Below are 21,633 nucleotides of genomic sequence, written 5' to 3'. Positions count from 1 at the left end.
GAGTACAGGAGGGGACTGAGCATGCACCCCTGAGGGGGCCCCCATGTTGAGGATCAGCTTGGCAGACGTGTTGTTACCTACCCTTACCACCTGGGTGCGGCCCGTCAGGAAGTCCATGATCCAATTGCAGAGGGAGGTGTTTAGTCCCAGGGTCCTTAGCTTAATGATGAGCTTTGAGGGCACTATGGTGTTGAACGCTGAGCTTAAGTCAATGAACAGCATTTTCACGTAGGTGTTCCTTTTGTCCAGTTGGGAATGGGTAGTGTTGAATGGGTAGTGTTGAATGGGTAGTGTTGAGTTGAGATCCGCAGATTGCATCATCTGTGGATCTTTTGGGGCGGTATGCAAGTTGGAGTGGGTCTAGGGTTTCTGGGACAACGGTGTTGATGTGAGCCATGACCAGCCTTTCAAAGCACTTCATGGCTACATATGTGAGTGTTACAGGTTGGTAGTCAATTAGGCAGGTTACCTTGGTGTTCTTGGGCACACGTGAACATCGTCAACGGAGTCATGCGCTTCTAATTAGAAAGCAAGTTAATTTTTTTTGCGTCTATGCGAAGCAATGCTGGTAAAGTGAAGATATATTCCCAGAAAATAGACTGTTGTGTGTTGTTATGTCTGAAATTGTGACATGTGTAGTTCAAAAGTGCCTATTTAGTGTTTATTTGAGCTTCCAGTGCCAATGATACGTGTTTATTTGAGCTTCCAGTGCCAATGATACGTGTTTATTTGAGCTTCCAGTGCCAATGATACATGTTTATTTGAGCTTCCAGTGCCAATGATACATATTTGAAAACAATAACTTTATGCCTAGCTTTTTTTTATTTTGAGCACAGGGATATAGCCTAGGCAGGCGACAGTTGGGAAACTGTCAAATGAACACCTGCCACCTGCGGGTAGATGTCTATTTCACCAGCCACGTTGGTGGGTGGTCAGGGCTCCACAGTGTTGAGCATTTCACTAGCATTTGTGATAAAAAATTGTCAAGTATGATCACATTTATAGTAAAATAAATGCTGCAGTAGCTGATTTCAAAGTATTTCTGCCGTTTTGTTTCACAGTAAATGAACAGCTGTTGAATTAACTATGAATCCTATACAGCCTATTCCACCTCACGCTGCAACACTGCCAGGCTGGGAGCTGTGCGCATGTGAAGAGCTGAGTTAAAGATTCATTTTCAGAAGCGCTGCTTACAGGCATAAAAGTTGGTCTAATTCACTTGAAACTAAAGTCTACTGAAGTGAGACTTTGTTCTTGTGTTTCTTGGCTATTTATTTGTTTTTTTTTCACAAGCTATGTTATTTTTCACTGTTTGAGTTTCAACTGCTAGAGAAGACAAGGCTGCTACTGGTCAGACTCTCAATCTCACAGGCACAAACACGTCTGAGTCGCGTTACCAAGGTAACCTCCCGCCCTTAAAGGGACAGGTGAACATTTTTGTCTCATCTGTGATATTTTGGTTAAAAGACTCGGGTCACAAAAATTTAATTAAACAATACACCACATTACTTACTGGTAATACATTTATTGTTAAAGAAACATTACAAAGCATGCTTATCCATTTTTTGGGGTATTTTGTTGATGTAATTCTTCACTGTCTGCACCCCCTTCCCTCAGTCTGCCCCTCGCCCTTTCCTCTCCTTTCCTCAGTCTGCCCTCTCCTTCACTCAGTCTGCCCCCCACCTCCCTTCCCTCTTCTTCACTGTCTGCCCCTCCCCCTTCCCTCTTTTTCACTGTCTGCCCTCCACCCCTTCCTTCTCTCTCAATTTAATTCAAGGGGCTTTATTGGCATGGGAAACATATGTTTACATTGCCAAAGCAAGTGAAATAGATAAACAAAAGTTATCCCCCTCCGCTCTTATCTTAAATGGTTGCCTCATTGTCTCATGTTTACTCATGGCCCTCTGACCCTTGTCCCCAACACGCCCCACCTGTGCAGGGAACCCCTCCCCCTCAACTTACTAGGGTTAGATTCAGGAACAGCAGGTGATGTCCAGCTGGCTGCTGAGTGTTGGACACTTTGACGTACACACACCTTTTATAACTGTCTGAGGTTGCCCAACTCTCATACTGATAAGACTAGTCACAGGTCAGTGGGTTTCTATTCACTCCTCCTTTCTGCGCTGGCTGTTAGCTAAGAGCGTTGGCTGTTAGCTAAGAGCGTTGGCTGTTAGCTAAGAGCGTTGGCTGTTAGCTAAGAGCGTTGGCTGTTAGCTAAGAGCGTTGGCTGTTAGCTAAGAGCGTTGGCTGTTAGCTAAGAGCGTTGGCTGTTAGCTAAGAGCGCTGGCTGTTAGCTAAGAGCGCTGGCTGTTAGCTAAGAGCGCTGGCTGTTAGCTAAGTGCGCTGGCTGTTAGCTAAGTGCGCTGGCTGTTAGCTAAGTGCGCTGGCTGTTAGCTAAGTGCGCTGGCTGTTAGCTAAGAGCGCTGGCTGTTAGCTAAGAGCGCTGGCTGTTAGCTAAGAGCGCTGGCTGTTAGCTAAGAGCGCTGGCTGTTAGCTAAGAGCGCTGGCTGTTAGCTAAGAGCGCTGGCTGTTAGCTAAGAGCGCTGGCTGTTAGCTAAGAGCGCTGGCTGTTAGCTAAGAGCGCTGGCTGTTAGCTAAGAGCGCTGGCTGTTAGCTAAGAGCGCTGGCTGTTAGCTAAGAGCGCTGGCTGTTAGCTAAGAGCGCTGGCTGTTAGCTAAGAGCGCTGGCTGTTAGCTAAGAGCGTTGGCTGTTAGCTAAGAACGTTGGCTGTTAGCTAAGAGCGTTGGCTGTTAGCTAAGAGCGCTGGCTGTTAGCTAAAAGCGTTGGAGAGAGGGCCCTAGCGGAGCCAGCCGGCTGAGAGAGAGGGCCCTAGCGGAGCCAGCCGGCTGAGAGAGAGGGCCCCCACTAGGTCCCTCTCATTTGCCCATATATATATTATATTATATTAGTCATATGGTTATTGGCCTATATATTAGTCATGGTTATTGGCCTATATATTAGTCATGGTTATTGGCCTATATATTAGTCATGGTTATTGGCCTATATATTAGTCATATGGTTATTGGCCTATATATTAGTCATGGTTATTGGCCTATATATTAGTCATATGGTTATTGACCTATATATTAGTCATTTGGTTATTGGCCTATATATTAGTCATATGGTTATTGGCCTATATATTAGTCATATGGTTATTGGCCTATATATTAGTCATATGGTTATTGGCCTATATATTAGTCATATGGTTATTGGCCTATATATTAGTCATGGTTATTGGCCTATATATTAGTCATATGGTTATTGGCCTATCTATTAGTCATATGGTTATTGGCCTATCTATTAGTCATATGGTTATTGGCCTATCTATTAGTCATATGGTTATTTGCCTATATATTAGTCATATGGTTATTGGCCTATATATTAGTCATATGGTTATTGGCCTATATATTAGTCATATGGTTATTGGCCTATATATTAGTCATATGGTTATTGGCCTATATATTAGTCATATGGTTATTGGCCTATATATTAGTCATGGTTATTGGCCTATATATTAGTCATATGGTTATTGGCCTATATATTAGTCATATGGTTATTGGCCTATATATTAGTCATATGGTTATTGGCCTATATATTAGTCATATGGTTATTGGCCTATATATTAGTCATGGTTATTGGCCTATATATTAGTCATATGGTTATTGGCCTATATATTAGTCATATGGTTATTGGCCTATATATTAGTCATATGGTTATTGGCCTATATATTAGTCATATGGTTATTGGCCTATATATTAGTCATATGGTTATTGGCCTATATATTAGTCATATGGTTATTGGCCTATATATTAGTCATATGGTTATTGGCCTATATATTAGTCATATGGTTATTGGCCTATATATTAGTCATATGGTTATTGGCCTATATATTAGTCATATGGTTATTGGCCTTTCTATTAGTCATATGGTTATTGGCCTTTCTATTAGTCATATGGTTATTGGCCTTTCTATTAGTCATATGGTTATTGGCCTTTCTATTAGTCATATGGTTATTGGCCTATCTATTAGTCATGGTTATTGGCCTATATATTAGTTATATGGTTATTGGCCTATATATTAGTCATGGTTATTGCCCTATATATTAGTCATGGTTATTGGCCTATTTCTGCCCTGCATGTGTTTTTTGGCGCTTTTCTCTGTACTCCAATAATGCTTTTGTATAATTCTGCATGCAGGATTTCAGTTCCATGTTTGTCCCATTTAAAATAATATATATCTTTATTAGTTTGCGGACCCCACACTTCAATTCCGTATAGGGCAATGAATTTGTTCAATTATAGATTGGAATATTTTGAGCCAGGTTCTATTTGCAATGTTAATTTGATTCAAAAAATAATTATTATAGCGTAAAAAGCCCTTCTTGCTTTCTCTTTTAGTTCATTGACAGCCAAACATTAATTACCGGTGGAACTTATTTTAAGCCCAGATATAAATAGACTTTAGTGTGTTCTGTCTTTTGTTCCTAACTGTGAAATTGTGTTTTAAGTCTTGGGATTTTGATCTATTTTTGGAAAATGTTGTTTATCTTGTTGAAGTTTACTGTCAGAGACCATGTCTGACAGTACTGATGTAGGATATTTAGATTGTGTTGTAGACCTAGTTTTGTGTGTGACAACAGAACTAGATAGTCTGCATACAGCAGGAATTTAACTTCCCTCTCTCTGTCTCCCCATGTCTCTCTGTCTCCCTCCCTCTGTCTCCCCCTGTCTGTTTCCGTGCTTCTACACCTGCATTCTAGCTGTTTGGGGTTTTAGGCTGGGTTTCTGTACAGCACTTCGAGATATTATCTGATGTACGAAGGGCTATATAAAATAAAATTGATTGATTGATTGATTGATTGATTGTTTCCCCATGTCTGTCTGTTTCCCCATGTCTGTCTGTCTCCCCATGTCTCTCTGTCTCCCTCCCTCTGTCTCCCCATGTCTGTCTCCCTCTGTCACCCTCTCTCTGTCTCCCTCTGTCTGTCCCTCTCTCTTTGTCTCCCCATGGCTGTCTGTCTCCCCATGTCTGTCTGTCTGTCTCCCTCTCTCTGTCTCCCCATGTCTGTCTCTCTTCCCCTCTCTGTCTCCCCATGTCTGTCTGTCTTCCTCTCAATTGGCCACCTGACCGGAGAGTGAAGGACAGTGCCTGTTGCACATCACCCACCTATCTAAGCAGAGGCGGTCAGCATTTTTAAAAAACTATTTAGGCCTAACCATAGACATAAATGTTTAAAACCTAGATGTTTTATAACATTTTTTTAAGCATTTCTTCCCTTGTTTCAAAGTAGCTTAGCCAAAACACAGCCATATAAATGTTGAGGTAATTATTTTATAAAGACTTTTATAAAGACTTGAAACCAGCATTTTTCTCATGTTCTATTGGTTTTCAAATCAACGTTCTTTTATTGACCAGCAGCCAAAGGCATAATTCTGGTCATTATAGTAACCTTGGTTACTGTAACCCTAGTTGTTGCATCTTTAGATCTCCCCTTACTTCATTTCTAAGGTATTTTCATCTCTAACATGAAACCACTCCCGCGTGTGGTGCGCGTTTCAGAACAGTGTTTTCCCGCTCATTTCATTTTCTAACATTCGCAGTAGCCTACAGGCATGTGCACATTGTTGAACTTATAATATGAAGAAATCAAATGTTATCAACAGTTTAAGCTCATCTGTTGCATCAGCCTCATTGCTTTACTTTTTAAAATATATTTTTTAAATGTTTGTCGTGGTTGTATGAATTTCGGATCTGCCGTCCCAGAGTCTGTTTTGAAACGTACACATTTTTTTGCGTCCCAGGGATGATGGGATGCCCTTAATTTTGAGCTCTGGAGGGAATTATTTTACAAAGACATAAAAAGTATTTGGTTGTAATTGTAGTGTTGGGTGGCCAACCATCCTCCAGGAGAGCCTTAAAGGGGCGGTGTTGTATTTCGAGACAAGCTTGAATAGGCAGAGGGCAGCCTACATTTTAGTCTGAATCTCTATGGTGAAACAGATAGTCATGCATTTTATTTTGTAAATTGGTTCCTTGCATCTTACAAAGTAAAAATAACAGTCCTTGTCCAAAGGACAAGTGGCAAAAAAAAGTTCATGTCAAGCCCTTAACTATTGGGCCAATAAAGGTATTTTGAAATCACTCACTCACTCACTCACTCACTCACTCACTCACTCCTTCACTCACTCACTCCTTCACTCACTCACTCCACTCACTCACTCACTCACTCACTCACTCACTCACTCACTCACTCACTCACTCACTCACTATGGCCTTTATTGGTATGGGAAACAGATGATTACATTGCCCAAGCAAGTGAAATGGATAATAAACAAAAGTGAAATAAACAATAACAAATTAACAGTAAACATTACATTCACAATAGTTTAAAAAGAATAGAGACATTTCAAATGTCATATTATGGCTATATACAGTGTTGTGTGGATGTGCAAATGGTTAAAGTACAAAAGGGAAAATAAATAAACGTAAATATGCGTTGTATTTACAATGGTGTTTGTTCTTCACTTTCTTGTGGCAACAGGTCACACATCTTGCTGCTGTGATGGCACACTGTGGTATTTCACCCAGTAGATATGGGAGTTTATCAAAATCGGATTTGTTTTCGAATTCTATTTATCTGAGGGAAATATGTGTCTCTAATATGGTCATACATTTGTCAGGAGGTGAGGAAGTGCAGCTCAGTTTCCACCTCATTCTGTGGACAGTGTGCACATAGCCTGTCTTCTCTTGAGAGCCAAGTTTGCCTACGGAGGCCTCTCTCAATAGCAAGGCTATGCTCACTGAGTCTGTACATAGTCAAAGCTTTCCCTAATTTTGGGTCAGTCACAGTGGTCATGTATTCTGCCACTGTGTACTCTCTGTTTAGGGACAAATAGCATTCTAGTTTGCTCTGTTTTTTTGTTAATTCTTTCCAATGTGTCAAGTAATTATCTTTTTGTTTTCTCATGATTTGGTTGGGTCTAATTGTACTGTTGTCCTGGGGCTCTGTGGGGTCTGTTTGTATTTGTGAACAGAGCCCCAGGACCAGCTTGCTTAGGGGACTCTTCTCCAGGTTCGTCTCTCTGTAGGTGATGGCTTTGTTATGGAAGGTTTGTGAATCGCTTCCTTTTAGGTGGTTGTAGAATTTAACAGCTCTTTTCTGCGTTTTGATAATTAGCGGGTGTCGGCCTCATTCTGCTCTGCATGCATTATTTGGTGTTTTACGTTGTACACGGAGGATATTTTTAGCAGAATTCTGCATGCAGAGTCTCAATTTGGTGTTTGTCCCATTTTGTGAATTCTTGGTGAGCGGACCCCAGACCTCACAACCATAAAGGGCAATGGGCTCTATAACTGATTCAAGTATTTTTAGCCAGATCCTAATTGGTATGTTGAAATTTATGATCCTTTTGATGGTATAGAATGCCCTTCTTGCCTTGTTTCTCAGATCGTTCACAGCCTTGTGGAAGTTACCTGTGGCGCTGATGTTTTGGCCGAGGTAGGTATTGTTTTTTGTGTGCTCTAGGGCAACAGTGTCTAGATAGAATTTGTGGTCCTGTCAAATGGACCTTATTATTTTGGTCTTACTAAGATTTACTGTCAGGGCCCAGGTCTGACAGAATCTGTGCGGAAGATCTAGGTCCTGCTGTAGGCCCTCCTTGGTTGAGGACAAAAGCACCCGGTCATCAGTAAACAGTAGACTCTCGCTCTCTGTCTCTGTCTTTATAACACTTCCTGTCTTGTCACCAGAGGAGTGCTGACAGTGCAGTCACAATCCACTCACATCCTCAGTGTGTGTGAGTGTCAACACTTTAGATTGTAATCTAATGATGTCAGTTGGTGTCGAGAAGCCGCAGAAAAATTATTTGTCGTCTCTTGCGCTTCCTCAGTTGTGATTTTATTCTGCTTCTAGTGGAACAGAATAGCGTAGCTAGGCTTACCTAGATATTCTTCCAGAACTGTAATGAAGTCTTTGAGAGGATTTCAGAGTCAGACTATTAGGTTGTGACCAGGGCCTGTCGGTAGGCTGCTGAGGCTGGAAATGCAGGTTGGAACAGTTGAACTGACCCCCAACCTAGAAGGGATGTAGGCAGGCAAGTCTCCTATCAACATAACACTACAGGAGTAGCCTAACCTAGTGTTCATACTGACCCAAGCCTCCCAGGCAGATGACTACAGAAATGTGTGTGGGTGCGCGTGTGGGTGCGCGTGCGCGTGTGGATGCGCGTGTGGGTGCGCGTGTGTGTGCGTGTGTGTGTGTGTGTGTTTGTGCATGTGCACTAGTGTGTGTTTGTGTGTGTGTGGTTTTGTGAGAGATGGAGTAAGTGCGTGTGGTAGAACCTGTATCTAGGCCTATGTCTGTCTTTGTATTCTGTGCTGTGTGTGTGTTTCCATGCTAAGTCACGGACTCCCTGGTCCTTTGTCAGTGATGACACTGGTAAACAGTCATTATCTATTTGAGAGAAATTTCAAGATGGCTGATGAGGTAATGATGAGGATGTGTATTAGATGTTGTGTGGGAAATACTGCCCTGGTTTCGCAGGGCCTAAAATGTACATTTTGGTCCTCCAGCCACTGTGGCAGGTAGATTTTAAAAATCTACCAGCCACTCAGAAGTTACCTTGGTAACGCGACTCAGACGTGTTTGTGCCTGTGAGATTGAGAGTCTGACCAGTAGCAGCCTTGTCTTCTCTAGCAGTTGAAACTCAAACAGTGAAAAATAACAAAGCTTGTGAACAAAACAAATAAATAGCCAAGAAACACAAGAACAAAGTCTCACTTCAGTAGACTTTAGTTTCAAGTGAATTAGACCAACTTTTATGCCATGTGATCATACTTGACTAATTGTATTACTGTGGAGCCCTGACCACCCACCAACGTGTCTGGTGAAATATACATTTAACCCGCAAGTGGCAGGTGTTAATTTTAAGCTCTCCTGGTTTGCCACTTGTATCATAATCCCTCTCAACTTCCTGAGACATCTCAACATCCTCCCAACTCCTCACCAGTCACTTGCGACTTTGGCTGACTGACTGGCTGACTATTGTGCCCCACATTTTTTAAATATACGTTTTTGGAATATGGGATTCCGTTTTTTGCACCGTTATGATAATTCCATAACTATAGACTAGCCTATGTCATAAACAGTCATGTCAGCTGATGTCAGTTCTGACTTGTCAGTCATGACACAAACTGTTTACTGTAGCTCAACCAATAACTGCTAGCCCACTGTTAGCCAGCTGTCCTACTGTTAGCCAGGTGTCCTACTGTTAGCCAGCTGTCCTACTGTTAGCCAGCTGTCCTACTGTTAGCCAGCTGTCCTACTGTTAGCCAGGTGTCGCACTGTTAGCCAGGTGTCCTACTGTTAGCCAGGTGTCCTACTGTTAGCCAGCTGTCCCACTGTTAGCCAGCTGTCCCACTGTTAGCCAGCTGTCCCACTGTTAGCCAGCTGTCCCACTGTTAGCCAGCTGTCCTACTGTTAGCCAGCTGTCCCACTGTTAGCCAGGTGTCCTACTGTTAGCCAGCTGTCCTACTGTTAGCCAGCTGTCCTACTGTTAGCCAGGTGTCCTACTGTTAGCCAGGTGTCCTACTGTTAGCCAGGTGTTCCACTGTTAGCCAGCTGTCCCACTGTTAGCCAGCTGTCCTACTGTTAGCCAGCTGTCCCACTGTTAGCCAGCTGTCCCACTGTTAGCCAGCTGTCCCACTGTTAGCCAGCTGTCCCACTGTTAGCCAGCTGTCCCACTGTTAGCCAGCTGTCCCACTGTTAGCCAGCTGTCCCACTGTTAGCCAGCTGTCCCACTGTTAGCCAGCTGTCCCACTGTTAGCCAGCTGTCCTACAGTTGGCCAGCTGTCCTACTGTTAGCCAGCTGTCCCACTGTTAGCCAGCTGTCCCACTGTTAGCCAGCTGTCCCACTGTTAGCCAGCTGTCCCACTGTTAGCCAGCTGGTCCACTGTTAGCCAGCTGTCCCATTGTTAGCCAGCTGTCCCACTGTTGGCCAGCTGTCCCACTGTTGGCCAGCTGTCCCACTGTTAGCCAGCTGTCCCACTGTTAGCCAGCTGTCCCACTGTTAGCCAGCTGTCCCACTGTTAGCCAGCTGTCCCACTGTTAGCCAGCTGTCCCACTGTTAGCCAGCTGTCCCACTGTTAGCCAGCTGTCCCACTGTTAGCCAGCTGTCCCACTGTTGGCCAGCTGTCCCACTGTTGGCCAGCTGTCCTACTGTTGGCCAGCTGTCCTACTGTTAGCCTGTTAGCTTAGCCAGATAAGTTTGTGTCATGACTGTTTTTAAAACTATTGTCCATAAACTGACATCAGTTGTCATTATTGATTATTATCTGATGTGTCACTGGTATGACAGTTATGTATGTTTTACCCACAGCAACTATTAAAACCTTCCCCAACCAGAAACTGTGGATTGATGGCAGAATTCGCTCAAAACTGAAAGCGCGAACCACTGCTTTTAACCAGGGCAAGGCGGCCGGAAACATGACCGAATACAAACAGTGTAGCTATTCCCTCCGCAAGGCAATCAAACAAGCTAAGCGTCAGTATAGAGACAAAGTAGAGTTGCAATTCAACGGCTCAGACACGAGAGGTATGTGGCTGGGTCTACAGTCAATCACGGACTACAAAAAGAAAACCAGCCCCGTCGTGGACCACTTTGTCCTGCTCCCAGAAACTAAACTACTTCTGTGCACGCTTTGAGGTCAATACAGTGGCAACGACACGGCCCGCTACCAAAACCTGCAGGCTCTCCTTCACCGCAGCCAGCGTGAGTAAAGCATTTAAACGTGTTAACCCTGCCGGCCCAGACGGCATCCCTAGCCACGTCCTCAGAGCATGCACAGACCAGCTGGCTGGTGTGGTTACGGACATATTCAATCAATCCTTATCCCAGTCTACTGTTCCCACATGCTTCAAGATGGCCACCATTGTTCCTGTTCCCAAGAAAGCTACGTTAACTGAGCTAAATGACTATCGCCCCATAGCACTCACCTCCCTCATCATGAAGTGCTTTGAGAGACTAGTCAAGGATCATATCACCTCCACCCTACCTGACACCCTAGACCCACTCCAATTTGTCAACAGACGGTGCAATTGCGTTCACACTGCCCTAACCCACCTGGACAAGAGGAATAGCTATGTGAGAATGCTGTTCATCGACTACAGCTCAGCATTTAACACCATAGTACCCTCCAAACTCGTCATTAACCTCGAGACCCTGGGTCTCGACCCCGCTGCAACTGGGTCCTGGACTTCCTGACGGGCCTCCCCCAGGTGGTGAGGGTAGGAAACAACATCTCCACCTCGCTGATCCTCAACACTGGGGCCCCACAAGAAATTCGGGCTTGTCACTAAAAACACTCAAACTTTTACAGATGCACAATCGAGAGCATTCTGTCGGGCTGTATCACCGCCTGGTACGGCAACTGCTCCGCCCACTACCGTAAGGCTCTCCAGAGGGTAGTGAGGTCTGCACAACGCATCACCGGGGGCAAACTACTTGCCCTCCAAGACACCTACACCACCCGACGTCACAGGAAGGCCAAAAAGATGATCAAGGACAACAACCACTGCCTGTTCACCCAACTATCATCCAGAAGGCGAGGCCAGTACAGGTGCATCAAAGCGGGGACCGAGAGACTGAAAAACAGCTTCTATCTCAAGGCCATCAGACTGTTAAACAGCCATCACTAACATTGAGTGGCTGCTGCCAACATACTGATCTCTAGCCACTTTAATAATAAAAAATTGGATGTAATAAATGTATCACTAGTCACTTTAAACAATGCCACTTTATATAATGTTTACATACACTACTCATCTCATATGTATATACTGTCCTCTATAACATCTACTGCATCTTGCCTATGCCGTTCGGCCATCTCTCATCCATATATATTTATATGTACATATTCACATTCACCCCTTTTAGATATGTGTGTATAAGGTAGTTGTTGTGGAATTGTTAGGTTATATTACTTGTTAGATATTACTGCACTGTCGGAACTAGAAGCACAAGCATTTTGCAACACTCGCATTAACATCTGCTAACCATGTGTATGTGACCAATGCAATTAGATTTAGAATTTGATTTTGGAAGTTAAGTCTTATGACACAGCTATGTAGGGGTTCATTTCCCCTTTTAGCAGAATAAGTGACAGAAATGTCTGTGCCTTCATGGTCACTGTCCTCCTCAAGTTCCCGTTCTATGTTCTCTTTCTCATTGCACAAGTTCCTGATTTCACTTGTTGTGTTCTTCTTTTCCACCTCTCTGTATCAAAGAATACCTTTGACTCCATTTCTTATTTCATTGAGTCGTTTTCAGGGTTGTTTTTCTGCTTGTCTATTTCTCTTCAACAAGGTGTACTCAATCAGGTTAGAATTAAACTAGAAGTCCTTTCCCGTAAACCACTTCCTCAACACAACACTGTTTGGACAGATTGAGAAGTGGATATTGTGTGTCTTCAGAGGGCAGCCGGGTGGTTAAGAGCACTAATCAAAAGGTTGCTGGTTCAAATCCTCGTGCCCACTAGGTGACAAATCTGTCAGTGCCCTTGAGCAAGGCACTTAATTGCTCCTGTGAATTGCTCTGGATATGACTGACTGAATGTTAATCTACCATCTCCGCATTCACTTTTCCGCTGCCTCAAGCCATTTGTGTGTCATTACTGTGCTTGTGTGTTTGAGTCCACAGCAGCCATGGGTACAGTGCTCCATCCCTGCAATCTCATGAATAATACTGTACAGTAGGTTTCCAGTTTTCGCCAACTATGCATTAGTCTAGTCCCTCTGGCTCTGATGGGGCGCTAGTAACTATCTGTTCCACTGGTAAATGTGTCAAGGTGAAGAGTATCGTTGCCCGAACGTGGGTGTCTCTGTGTGTGTGTCTCTGTGTGTGTGTCTCTGTGTGTGTGTGTCTGTGTGTGTGTGCGTGTGTGTCTGTGCGTGTCTGTGTGTGCATGTGTGTTTGTTCGCCGTTGTCTGCATTAGGGTGTGTCTGTGTTTGTTGTACAATAACGGATTGACTGGCTAAAGTCCAGCTCCAGACCGTTTGGCAGTTGTTTTAATGCAGTACTGCAGGCCCTTGAGCAAGAACTTCAACTCAAATTTGCAATATTAGATTTGAGTTGTTAAATATTGGTAAATCTTGGAGGTATAAAATACTTGTTCAAGTGCAAAAGTAATGTGTTAATATTTGAACCCATAAATTAACCTCTCTCTCTCTCTCTCGCTGTCTCTCTCCCGCTCTCTCCCCCTGCCTCTCTCCCGCTCTCTCCCCCTGCCTCTCTCCCGCTCTCTCCCCCTGCCTCTCTCACGCTCTCTCCCCCTGCCTCTCTCCCGCTCTCTCCCCCTGCCTCTCTCCCGCTCTCTCCTCCTGCCTCTCTCCCTCTCTCCCCCTCCCTCTCTCTCTCTCTCCCCTCCCTCTCTCTCGCTCTTCACCTCTCTCTCTCTCCCTCTCCCGCTCTCTCCCTCTCCCTCTCTCTCTCGATGTCTCGCTCTCTCCCCCTCCCCCTTGCTCTCTCCCCCTTGCTCTCTCCCCCTCGCTCTCTCTCCCCTGTCTCTCTCCCTTGTCTCTCTCCCTTGTCTCTCTCGCTGTCTCTCTCCCACTCTCTCCCCCTCCCTCTCTCTCTATGTCTCTCGCTCTCTCCCCCTTGCTCTCTCCCCCTTGCTCTCTCCCCCTTGCTCTCTCCCCTGTCTCTCTCCCTTGTCTCTCTCCCTGTCTCTCTCGCTGTCTCTCTCCCACTCTCTCCCTCTCGATGTCTCTCGCTCTCTCCCCCTTGCTCTCTCCCCCTTGCTCTCTCCCCCTTGCTCTCTCCCCTGTCTCTCGCGCGGTCTCTCTCTCTCCCCAGGTAAGTCCCACCTGGCCATCGTTCAGAAGGTGAATAATGAGGGGGAAGGGGATCCGTTCTACGAGGTGCTGGGATTGGTTACCTTGGAAGACGTCATCGAGGAGATCATCAAATCAGAGATCCTGGACGAGTCGGACCTTTACAGTGAGTCTACTGGGTTATAACATGTTTATTACAACATATGTGTTCATAGAGCATGAGCCCATAACTCGTGTATTAGCCTTTATAGATATTTAGTACATACCCTTAGAATGCAAAGTTGAGGATGTACATGGCCATCCCCAGAATCGTCTGTTTTCAACGGATAAAGCAAAGGACATGAACAGCTTCCTAGTTAAGAACACTATAAGAATATGGAAGAACATGCAATGGTTCTACAAGAAACAATATCACTCCCTAGAAACACAACATTATGGATCAATCCTTGGTTCGCGTTTCAAAATTCATCGATAAATTGGTCCACATGGAAAACTAAAGGTATAGAAACCGTAAATGACTTGGTAATAGGAAATACATTTATTTCCATGACGGAATTAAAAAGCATTTTTTGGACTGACCAATGTAGATATTTTCAAGTACATCCAACTTAAAAGTTTATATCACAAAAACTTTGATTTGAAATCGTTTGGACATGAGAGCAATCTTGAGGGAAACCTATGTCAGAAAAGGATATTCATATGATGGTTAAGAAAAGCTTTCAGAGAGCCAACTGACAACCTCTTCGAGAAAAATATCAACTGTTGGAACCAAGACTTCAAAATAACTGATATTTGTACAAGATGGAGGGAAAGTTGGAACATAACGAATGAGATTACAGTTAACCAAAATGTACGCTTAATCCCAGTATAAATGGTTATACAAAAGACACAATTCACAAATTCTACAGCACAACGTCAGAGTCCTGTCTGAAGTGTAAACCCTACTAATGTCTCAATAATTCATGCCTTCTGGGAATGTTACAAAAGTTATGGGCGGAGTTGGAAAGATGGATGTGAAGCGGTATTGCAATGTAAATGTGCTTTTAATTCGTCTGGCTGTATATTTCAAGACATGAGGGTGCAGTGAGATACTCAATGGGTTGGACAAAACTCTTCTCATCAACTATCTTAAAACAACAAAAACCTATACTGAAAAAAACTGAAAATCAGCCAATCCTCCCCACGCAATGGAAGGGTCAAATGCTTTATTATCTAAACATTTTAAAGAGCCGAGGACGACGGAGAGAAACAAAATGGTGCCGTTTGAGGCCATGTGGCAGAAAGTGATTAGGGTGGGGGCTCGTGGGTCTTTGTATGATGTGGTTGTTATTTTAGTATGTGTATGTTTTGTATTGTTTATAAAAGATAAAATATAATCTTATAAGTCACATTTTTCAAAAGAATGCAAGGCTGACCTGTGGTTGTAATATCTGCCGTGTGACACAAATTAACAATATTAATCCACTAGGGATAAACTGTGTTGAGATCGGTGTCCTCGGTCAGATGCTTATCAGATGTCCCTCCCCTCTGACCTTCTCCTCCAATGGGTTTTGAGGAGGAGAGGAGAGAGGATTCGAGGAACCAAGGAAATGCAGCTTAGATTCTGCCCTAATCTGTAACCTGTCCTTTTGTGTTATCTCTCACCTAGCTGACAACAGCAGAAACAGGAAGAAGGTGGCACCCAATAAGAACAAACGAGATTTCTCCGCCTTCAAACAGAGTGAGAGCGAATCCAAAGTCAAGATCTCCCCTCAGCTGCTATTGGCCGCTCATCGTTTCCTGGCAACAGGTTAGAACGTGTGACCTCCAAACCACACAATGCAACCCCACACACTGTCACACACTACCCAACCACAATATGCCACAATACAGTGCATTTGGAAAATATTCAATCCCCTTGACTTTTTCCACATTTTGTTACTTTACAGCCTTATTCGAAAATATATATTTTTTAAATCCTCATCAATCTACACACAATACCCCCTAATGAAAACAGGTTTTTAGAAATGTTTGCACATTTATTAAAAACAAAAACAGAGAAACCTTATTTACATAAGTATTCAGACCCTTTGCTATGAGACTCGAAATTGAGCTCAGGTGCATCCTGTTTCCATTGATCATCCTTGAGGTGTTTCTACAACTTGATTGGAATCCACCTGTTGTAAATTCAATTGGTCGGACATGATTTGGAAAGGCACACACCTGTCTATATAAGGTCCCACAGTTGACCGAGCATGTAAGAGAAAAAAACCAAGCCATGAGGTCGAAGGAATTGTCCATAGAGCTCCAAGACAGCAATGTGTCGAGGCACAGATCTGGGGAAAGGTACCAACAAGTGTCTGTAGTCATTCTTAAAAAGAAGAAGTTTGGAACCACCAAGACTCTTCCAATAACTGGCCGTCCGGCCAAACTGAGAAATCGGTGGAGAAGGGCCTTGGTCAGGGAGGTGACCAAGAACCCGATGGTCACTCTGACAGAGCTCCAGAGTTCCTCTGTGGCGATGGGAGAACATTATAGAAGGACAACCATCTCTGCAGCACTCCACCAATCAGGCCTTTATGGTAGAGTGGCCAGACAGAAGCCACTCCTCAGTAAAAGGTGTGATAAAAACAAGATTGATCTGAATGCCATGTTTCACGTCTGGAGGAAACCTGGCACATCCCTACGGTGAAGCATGGTGGTGGCAGCATCATGCTGTGGGGAAACCTGGCACATCCCTACGGTGAAGCATGGTGGTGGCAGCATCATGCTGTGGGGATATTTTTTAGCGGCAGGGACTGGGAGACTAGTCTGGATCGAGGGAAAGATGAACAGAGCAAAGTACAGAGAGATCCTTGATGAAAACATGCTCCAGAGTGCTCAGGACCTCAGACTGGGGCGAAGGTTCAACTTCCAACAGGACAACGACCCTAAGCACACAGCCAAGACAACGCAGGAGTGGCTTTGGGACAAGTTTCTGAATGTCCTTGAGTGGCCCAGGCAGAGCCCAGACTTGAAACCGATCGAACATCTCTGGAGAGACATGAAAATAGCTGTGCAGCAACACTCCCCATCCAACCTGACAGAGCTTGAGAGGATCTGCAGAGAAGAATGTACAGGTGTGCTAAGAGAAGTACAGGTGTGCCAAGCTTGTAGCGTCATACCCAAGTAGACTCCAGGCTGTAATTGCTGCCAAATGTGCTTCAAGTACTGAGTAAAGGGTCTGAATACTTATGTAAATGTCATATTTTCGTTTTTTTGTTTGTAAAAATTCCTAAAAACATGTTTTTGCTTTGTCATTATGGGTATTGTGTGTAGATAGATTTTAGAATAAGTCTAACGTAACAAAATGTTGAAAAAGTCAAGGGGTCTGAATACTTTCCGAGTGTACGACATGTCTAGCTCAGTTGGTAAAAGCGTGTCGTGACTCGTTAAGAATGCCAATGTTGTTCAAGTCCCTCAGCGATTGCTTATTCATAGTAGAAATGTATGTAAAAAAACAATACAACCATGGTTGAATGTTGTGACGTAAATGATTCACTTGTTGCCAGGACCGCTAGTCTTGCGGTCTGTTGTAGCTCAGCCAGAATTACGTTGCTGTTCCCTCTTCTCTCTCTAAAACAACAGAGATTGCAGTATTACAGCATGCCTGTCTGTGTCTGCCTCTACCCTCTCTGTCTGTCTGCCTCTACCCTGTCTGTCTGTCTGCCTCTACCCTTTGTCTGTCTGCCTCTACCCTCTGTGTCTGTCTGCCTCTATTCTCTGTGTCTGTCTGCCTCTACCCTTTGTCTGTCTGCCTCTACCCTCTGTGTCTGTCTGCCTCTACCCTCTGTGTCTGTCTGCCTCTACCCTCTGTGTCTGTCTGCCTCTACCCTCTGTGTCTGTCTGCCTCTACCCTTTGTGTCTGTCTGCCTCTACCCTTTGTGTCTGTCTGCCTCTACCCTCTGTGTCTGTCTGCCTCTACCCTCTGTGTCTGTCTGCCTCTACCCTCTGTGTCTGTCTGCCTCTACCCTCTGTGTCTGTCTTCCTCTACCCTCTCTGTGTCTGTCTGCCTCTACCCTCTGTGTCTGTCTGCCTCTACCCTCTGTGTCTGTCTGCCTCTACCCTCTGTGTCTGTCTGCCTCTACCCTCTGTGTCTGTCTGCCTCTACCCTCTCTGTCTGTCTGCCTCTACCCTCTGTGTCTGTCTGCCTCTACCCCCTGTGTCTTTAACATCATTTCAGTTCAGCCAAATTATAATTTGTCTCTCTCTCCAGAGGTGACGTTATTCAGCCCGTCCCAGATATCAGACAAGGTTCTGTTGAGGATTCTGAGACACCCCGACGTCATCCAGGACATTAAGTTCAACGACAGTGACAAACGCTGTCCTCAACACTTTGTCTACCAGAGAGGGAAGGCTGTTGACTACTTCATACTCATACTGCAGGTAGGCTACACACTGTCTTTCTGGCTGTCTTTGTGTGACTCAGTCAGTGATTGATTCAATGAGTCACCATTGTGACATGGTTTTAAATTCCCACATGAAAAGTTCCTTCTTAGTTTGTTTTTATATAAGTCCTCACTTCCTCTGTTCATACTGGCCTGGAATAGACCCCAGAAACACTCTCTAACAGCAGTGTTGAACACTGCCGTGTCCTGCTACCTGTAACAGATGGCAACTCCCTGCCCTGCCTCGACAGGGGGTCGCAAAGCATTTACTTATTTAACCATGCACGGGGTTGACGGAAGGAGGCTTTCTGTGTCACAACACTAACCCAGAGGGAGCTAGCCCTAGCTCTACGTTAATCAACCACACAGCCAGACTAACCATCCTGTTGAAGGCCTGTTGTGAAAGCTGAAAACATATTGTTCTCCGGAAGCAAGGCCTTCACACCTACACTCTCTCCAACATATTGTTCTCCGGAAGCAAGCCTTCACACCTACACTCTCTCCAACATATTGTTCTCCGGAAGCAAGGCCTTCACACCTACACTCTCTCCAACATATTGTTCTCCGGAAGCAAGTCCTTCACACCTACACTCTCTCCAACATATTGTTCTCCGGAAGCAAGGCCTTCACACCTACACTCTCTCCAACATATTGTTCTCCGGAAGCAGAGGAGACGAGACGGGGAGGCCACTTTATACTCGTGTTGCACCGATATGCCATTTTTGTCCGATACCAATATTTTCCTTTACGAAAAAAAAGTGATACCGATAACCAATATTTAATTTTTTCTAGGACTTTTAAGCATTCTAGTACAGTTAAATAGTTAACATATGGGCACAGAGGTCTAAGGCACTGCATCTGTGCAAGAGTCGTCACTAAAGTCCCTGGTTCGAATCCAGCTGTATCACATCCGGCCGTGATTGAGAGTCCCATAAGGCGGCGCACAATTGGCCCAGCGTCGGCCGGGGTAGGCTGTCATTGTAAATAAGAATTTGTTCTTAACTGACTTGCCTAGTTAAATAAAGGTTACACACACTGACCAAAAAGTTATTTTGTTGGTTTTTACGTATGTCCCCATTACCAGTAAAACATAATCAAAACCTATTTCTTTCACTTACTTGCTGTGCTGTTTGGTCGTTCAGACGTTTCATTCTCAACCAGGATTTCTATGGAACGCCGTTTGGGTCTTTGCGTGTCAAAAAAGTTACACTTCAAATAAACTTGTTGACCAATCAGGATCTGAATATGACTGCACGTCACATAATAATTTAACGCGCTCATACGTTTTTTACATAGTTATTACACTATCACTCGTATTTCATATATCACAACGATTCATCGATACGTGTGCTATGATGCTGATAAAGTTGTCTCGCGCACCTACAGTGCTGGTCATAAAAAAAGCTAGCTAGCTCATTAATGCAAACAATGTTCTTCCTCCAAAACATAGCAAAACTACATCTGTTTCAGTAGCTATAGTTAACTAGCTCACTATATAGCTAGGTGTCATCTAAAATAACCCTAATTTATAAGACAGTTCTTATTTGATTAAGGGTGGTCGGACCCATCTATGTGAAGCTAGCCACAATAAGGATTAGCCACAATAGTGGACTTTGCGGTTAGCATTCAAAATAAAAGTATGGCATAATTCTACTATTTGTATTCATTTGCATCACTGTCAATGACACCTTTTATTTTGAAGGTAAACTGTAAATTCCACTATTGTGGCTAATCTTTATTGTGGCTAGCTTTACGACACACAACCCGGTCCTGTCGAGCTTCACTAGCCAGAGGAAGCTAGCTGGCTGTTTATAACGTTAGCTTTGGGCAACAGGGTTAAGTAGCTGGCTAGCTATTTATTTTCATGAACTGAAGTTCAATTTCAATAAGCGAACAAGTGGCTACGCAGCTAATACTTACTCACAAGGATTTCTAAATCAATGCTAAGAATAATGAAAATGACTGCAGTTTCTACTGGTCATTATTTTCAAGCTGGTTGTATTGGTGCTAGCTAGGTACCAAGCTAAAGCTAGCTACCCCAGAAGTTGCAGTCAAATAAATGATGCTTTATTACCAACGCGGAATATTGTAAACACATCGTTTGTGGCCGGTGTTTGCAGACTTTTTTTGTACAGCTTTGACAGTGCTACTGTATCTTTTTTGAAACGCAAAGACCCAAACAGCGTTCCATAGTTTGTCGTGAAGCTAATAGCAGTGACACTAATACTGTGTAACTCCAGTAGGACAACATCTGAAAAATAGCGCAGTTGGTAGTGTGTACCGGTGCTTGACAAGTCGGCGAAAGCCAACATCACTCACGGAAGAGAACGGTTGATTGTCAAGGGCAATGAATTCCATTATCTGGGCTTTAATGGATTTCGCCTTTGAGTTGTCTCGCTTACATTTTCTTACTCTTTCAAATGACTGCTCGACTTGTTGACTGTTCGATCCACACAGCAGACATTGTGGGCTAGGTTAGGAATGCTGTGTTGCACGTGGAGCGCAACATTTTACGTGGCGTCATTACGTCATGTACGTTATATAGGTATGCACGGCTGCTTTGACATCGGTTTTTAACATCGCCGTTAAACTAGACATCGGGCCGATACCAATGTTGCCATTTTTAGCTAATATCGGCCAATTCCGCTATGTTCACCGACCATATCGTGCATCCCTACTTTATACTTATTGAGAAGAGACGAGGAGGCCAATATAGAATATTGATAAGAGACGAGGAGGCCGCTATAGAATATTGAGAAGAGACGAGGAGGCCGCTATAGAATATTGAGAAGAGACGAGGAGGCCGCTATAGAATATTGAGAAGAGACGAGGAGGCCGCTATAGAATATTGAGAAGAGACGAGGAGGCCGCTATAGAATATTGAGAAGAGACGAGGAGGCCGCTATAGAATATTGAGAAGAGACGAGGAGGCCGCTATAGAATATTGAGAAGAGACGAGGAGGCCGCTATAGAATATTGAGAAGAGACGAGGAGGCCGCTATAGAATATTGAGAAGAGACGAGGAGGCCGCTATAGAATATTGAGAAGAGACGAGGAGGCCGCTATAGAATATTGAGAAGAGACGAGGAGGCCGCTATAGAATATTGAGAAGAGACGAGAAGGCCGCTTTAGACTTATTGAGAAGAGACGAGGAGGCCACTATAAAATGTTGAGACGAGGAGGCCGCTTTAGAATGTTGAGACGAGGAGGCCGCTATAGAATATTGAGACGAGGAGGCCGCTATAGAATATTGAGACGAGGAGGCCGCTATAGAATATTGAGACGAGGAGGCCGCTATAGAATATTGAGACGAGGAGGCCGCTATAGAATATTGAGACGAGGAGGCCGCTATAGAATATTGAGACGAGGAGGCCGCTATAGAATATTGAGACGAGGAG

At 44.2% G+C, this 21,633-nt stretch overlaps 1 protein-coding gene across 2 annotated transcripts in view; it reads left to right on the top strand.

Moving 5' to 3' along the window:
- Positions 1-21,633, top strand: part of LOC129826636 (metal transporter CNNM4-like) — a 68,347-nt gene that overhangs the window by 10,846 nt on the left and 35,868 nt on the right. For both annotated transcript variants that reach the window (XM_055887575.1, XM_055887574.1), the window contains exons 2-4: positions 13,852-13,995; positions 15,478-15,618; positions 18,064-18,233. In XM_055887575.1, coding sequence (XP_055743550.1) covers positions 13,852-13,995; positions 15,478-15,618; positions 18,064-18,233 — 455 coding nt within the window. The remainder of the gene's footprint in view (positions 1-13,851; positions 13,996-15,477; positions 15,619-18,063; positions 18,234-21,633) is intronic.

The sequence above is a fragment of the Salvelinus fontinalis genome, chromosome 28, assembly GCF_029448725.1.
Source record: "Salvelinus fontinalis isolate EN_2023a chromosome 28, ASM2944872v1, whole genome shotgun sequence".
NCBI lineage: Eukaryota > Metazoa > Chordata > Actinopteri > Salmoniformes > Salmonidae > Salvelinus > Salvelinus fontinalis.
Note: the sequence above shows the minus strand (reverse complement) of the source record. Positions and strands in the feature narration are given on the sequence as shown.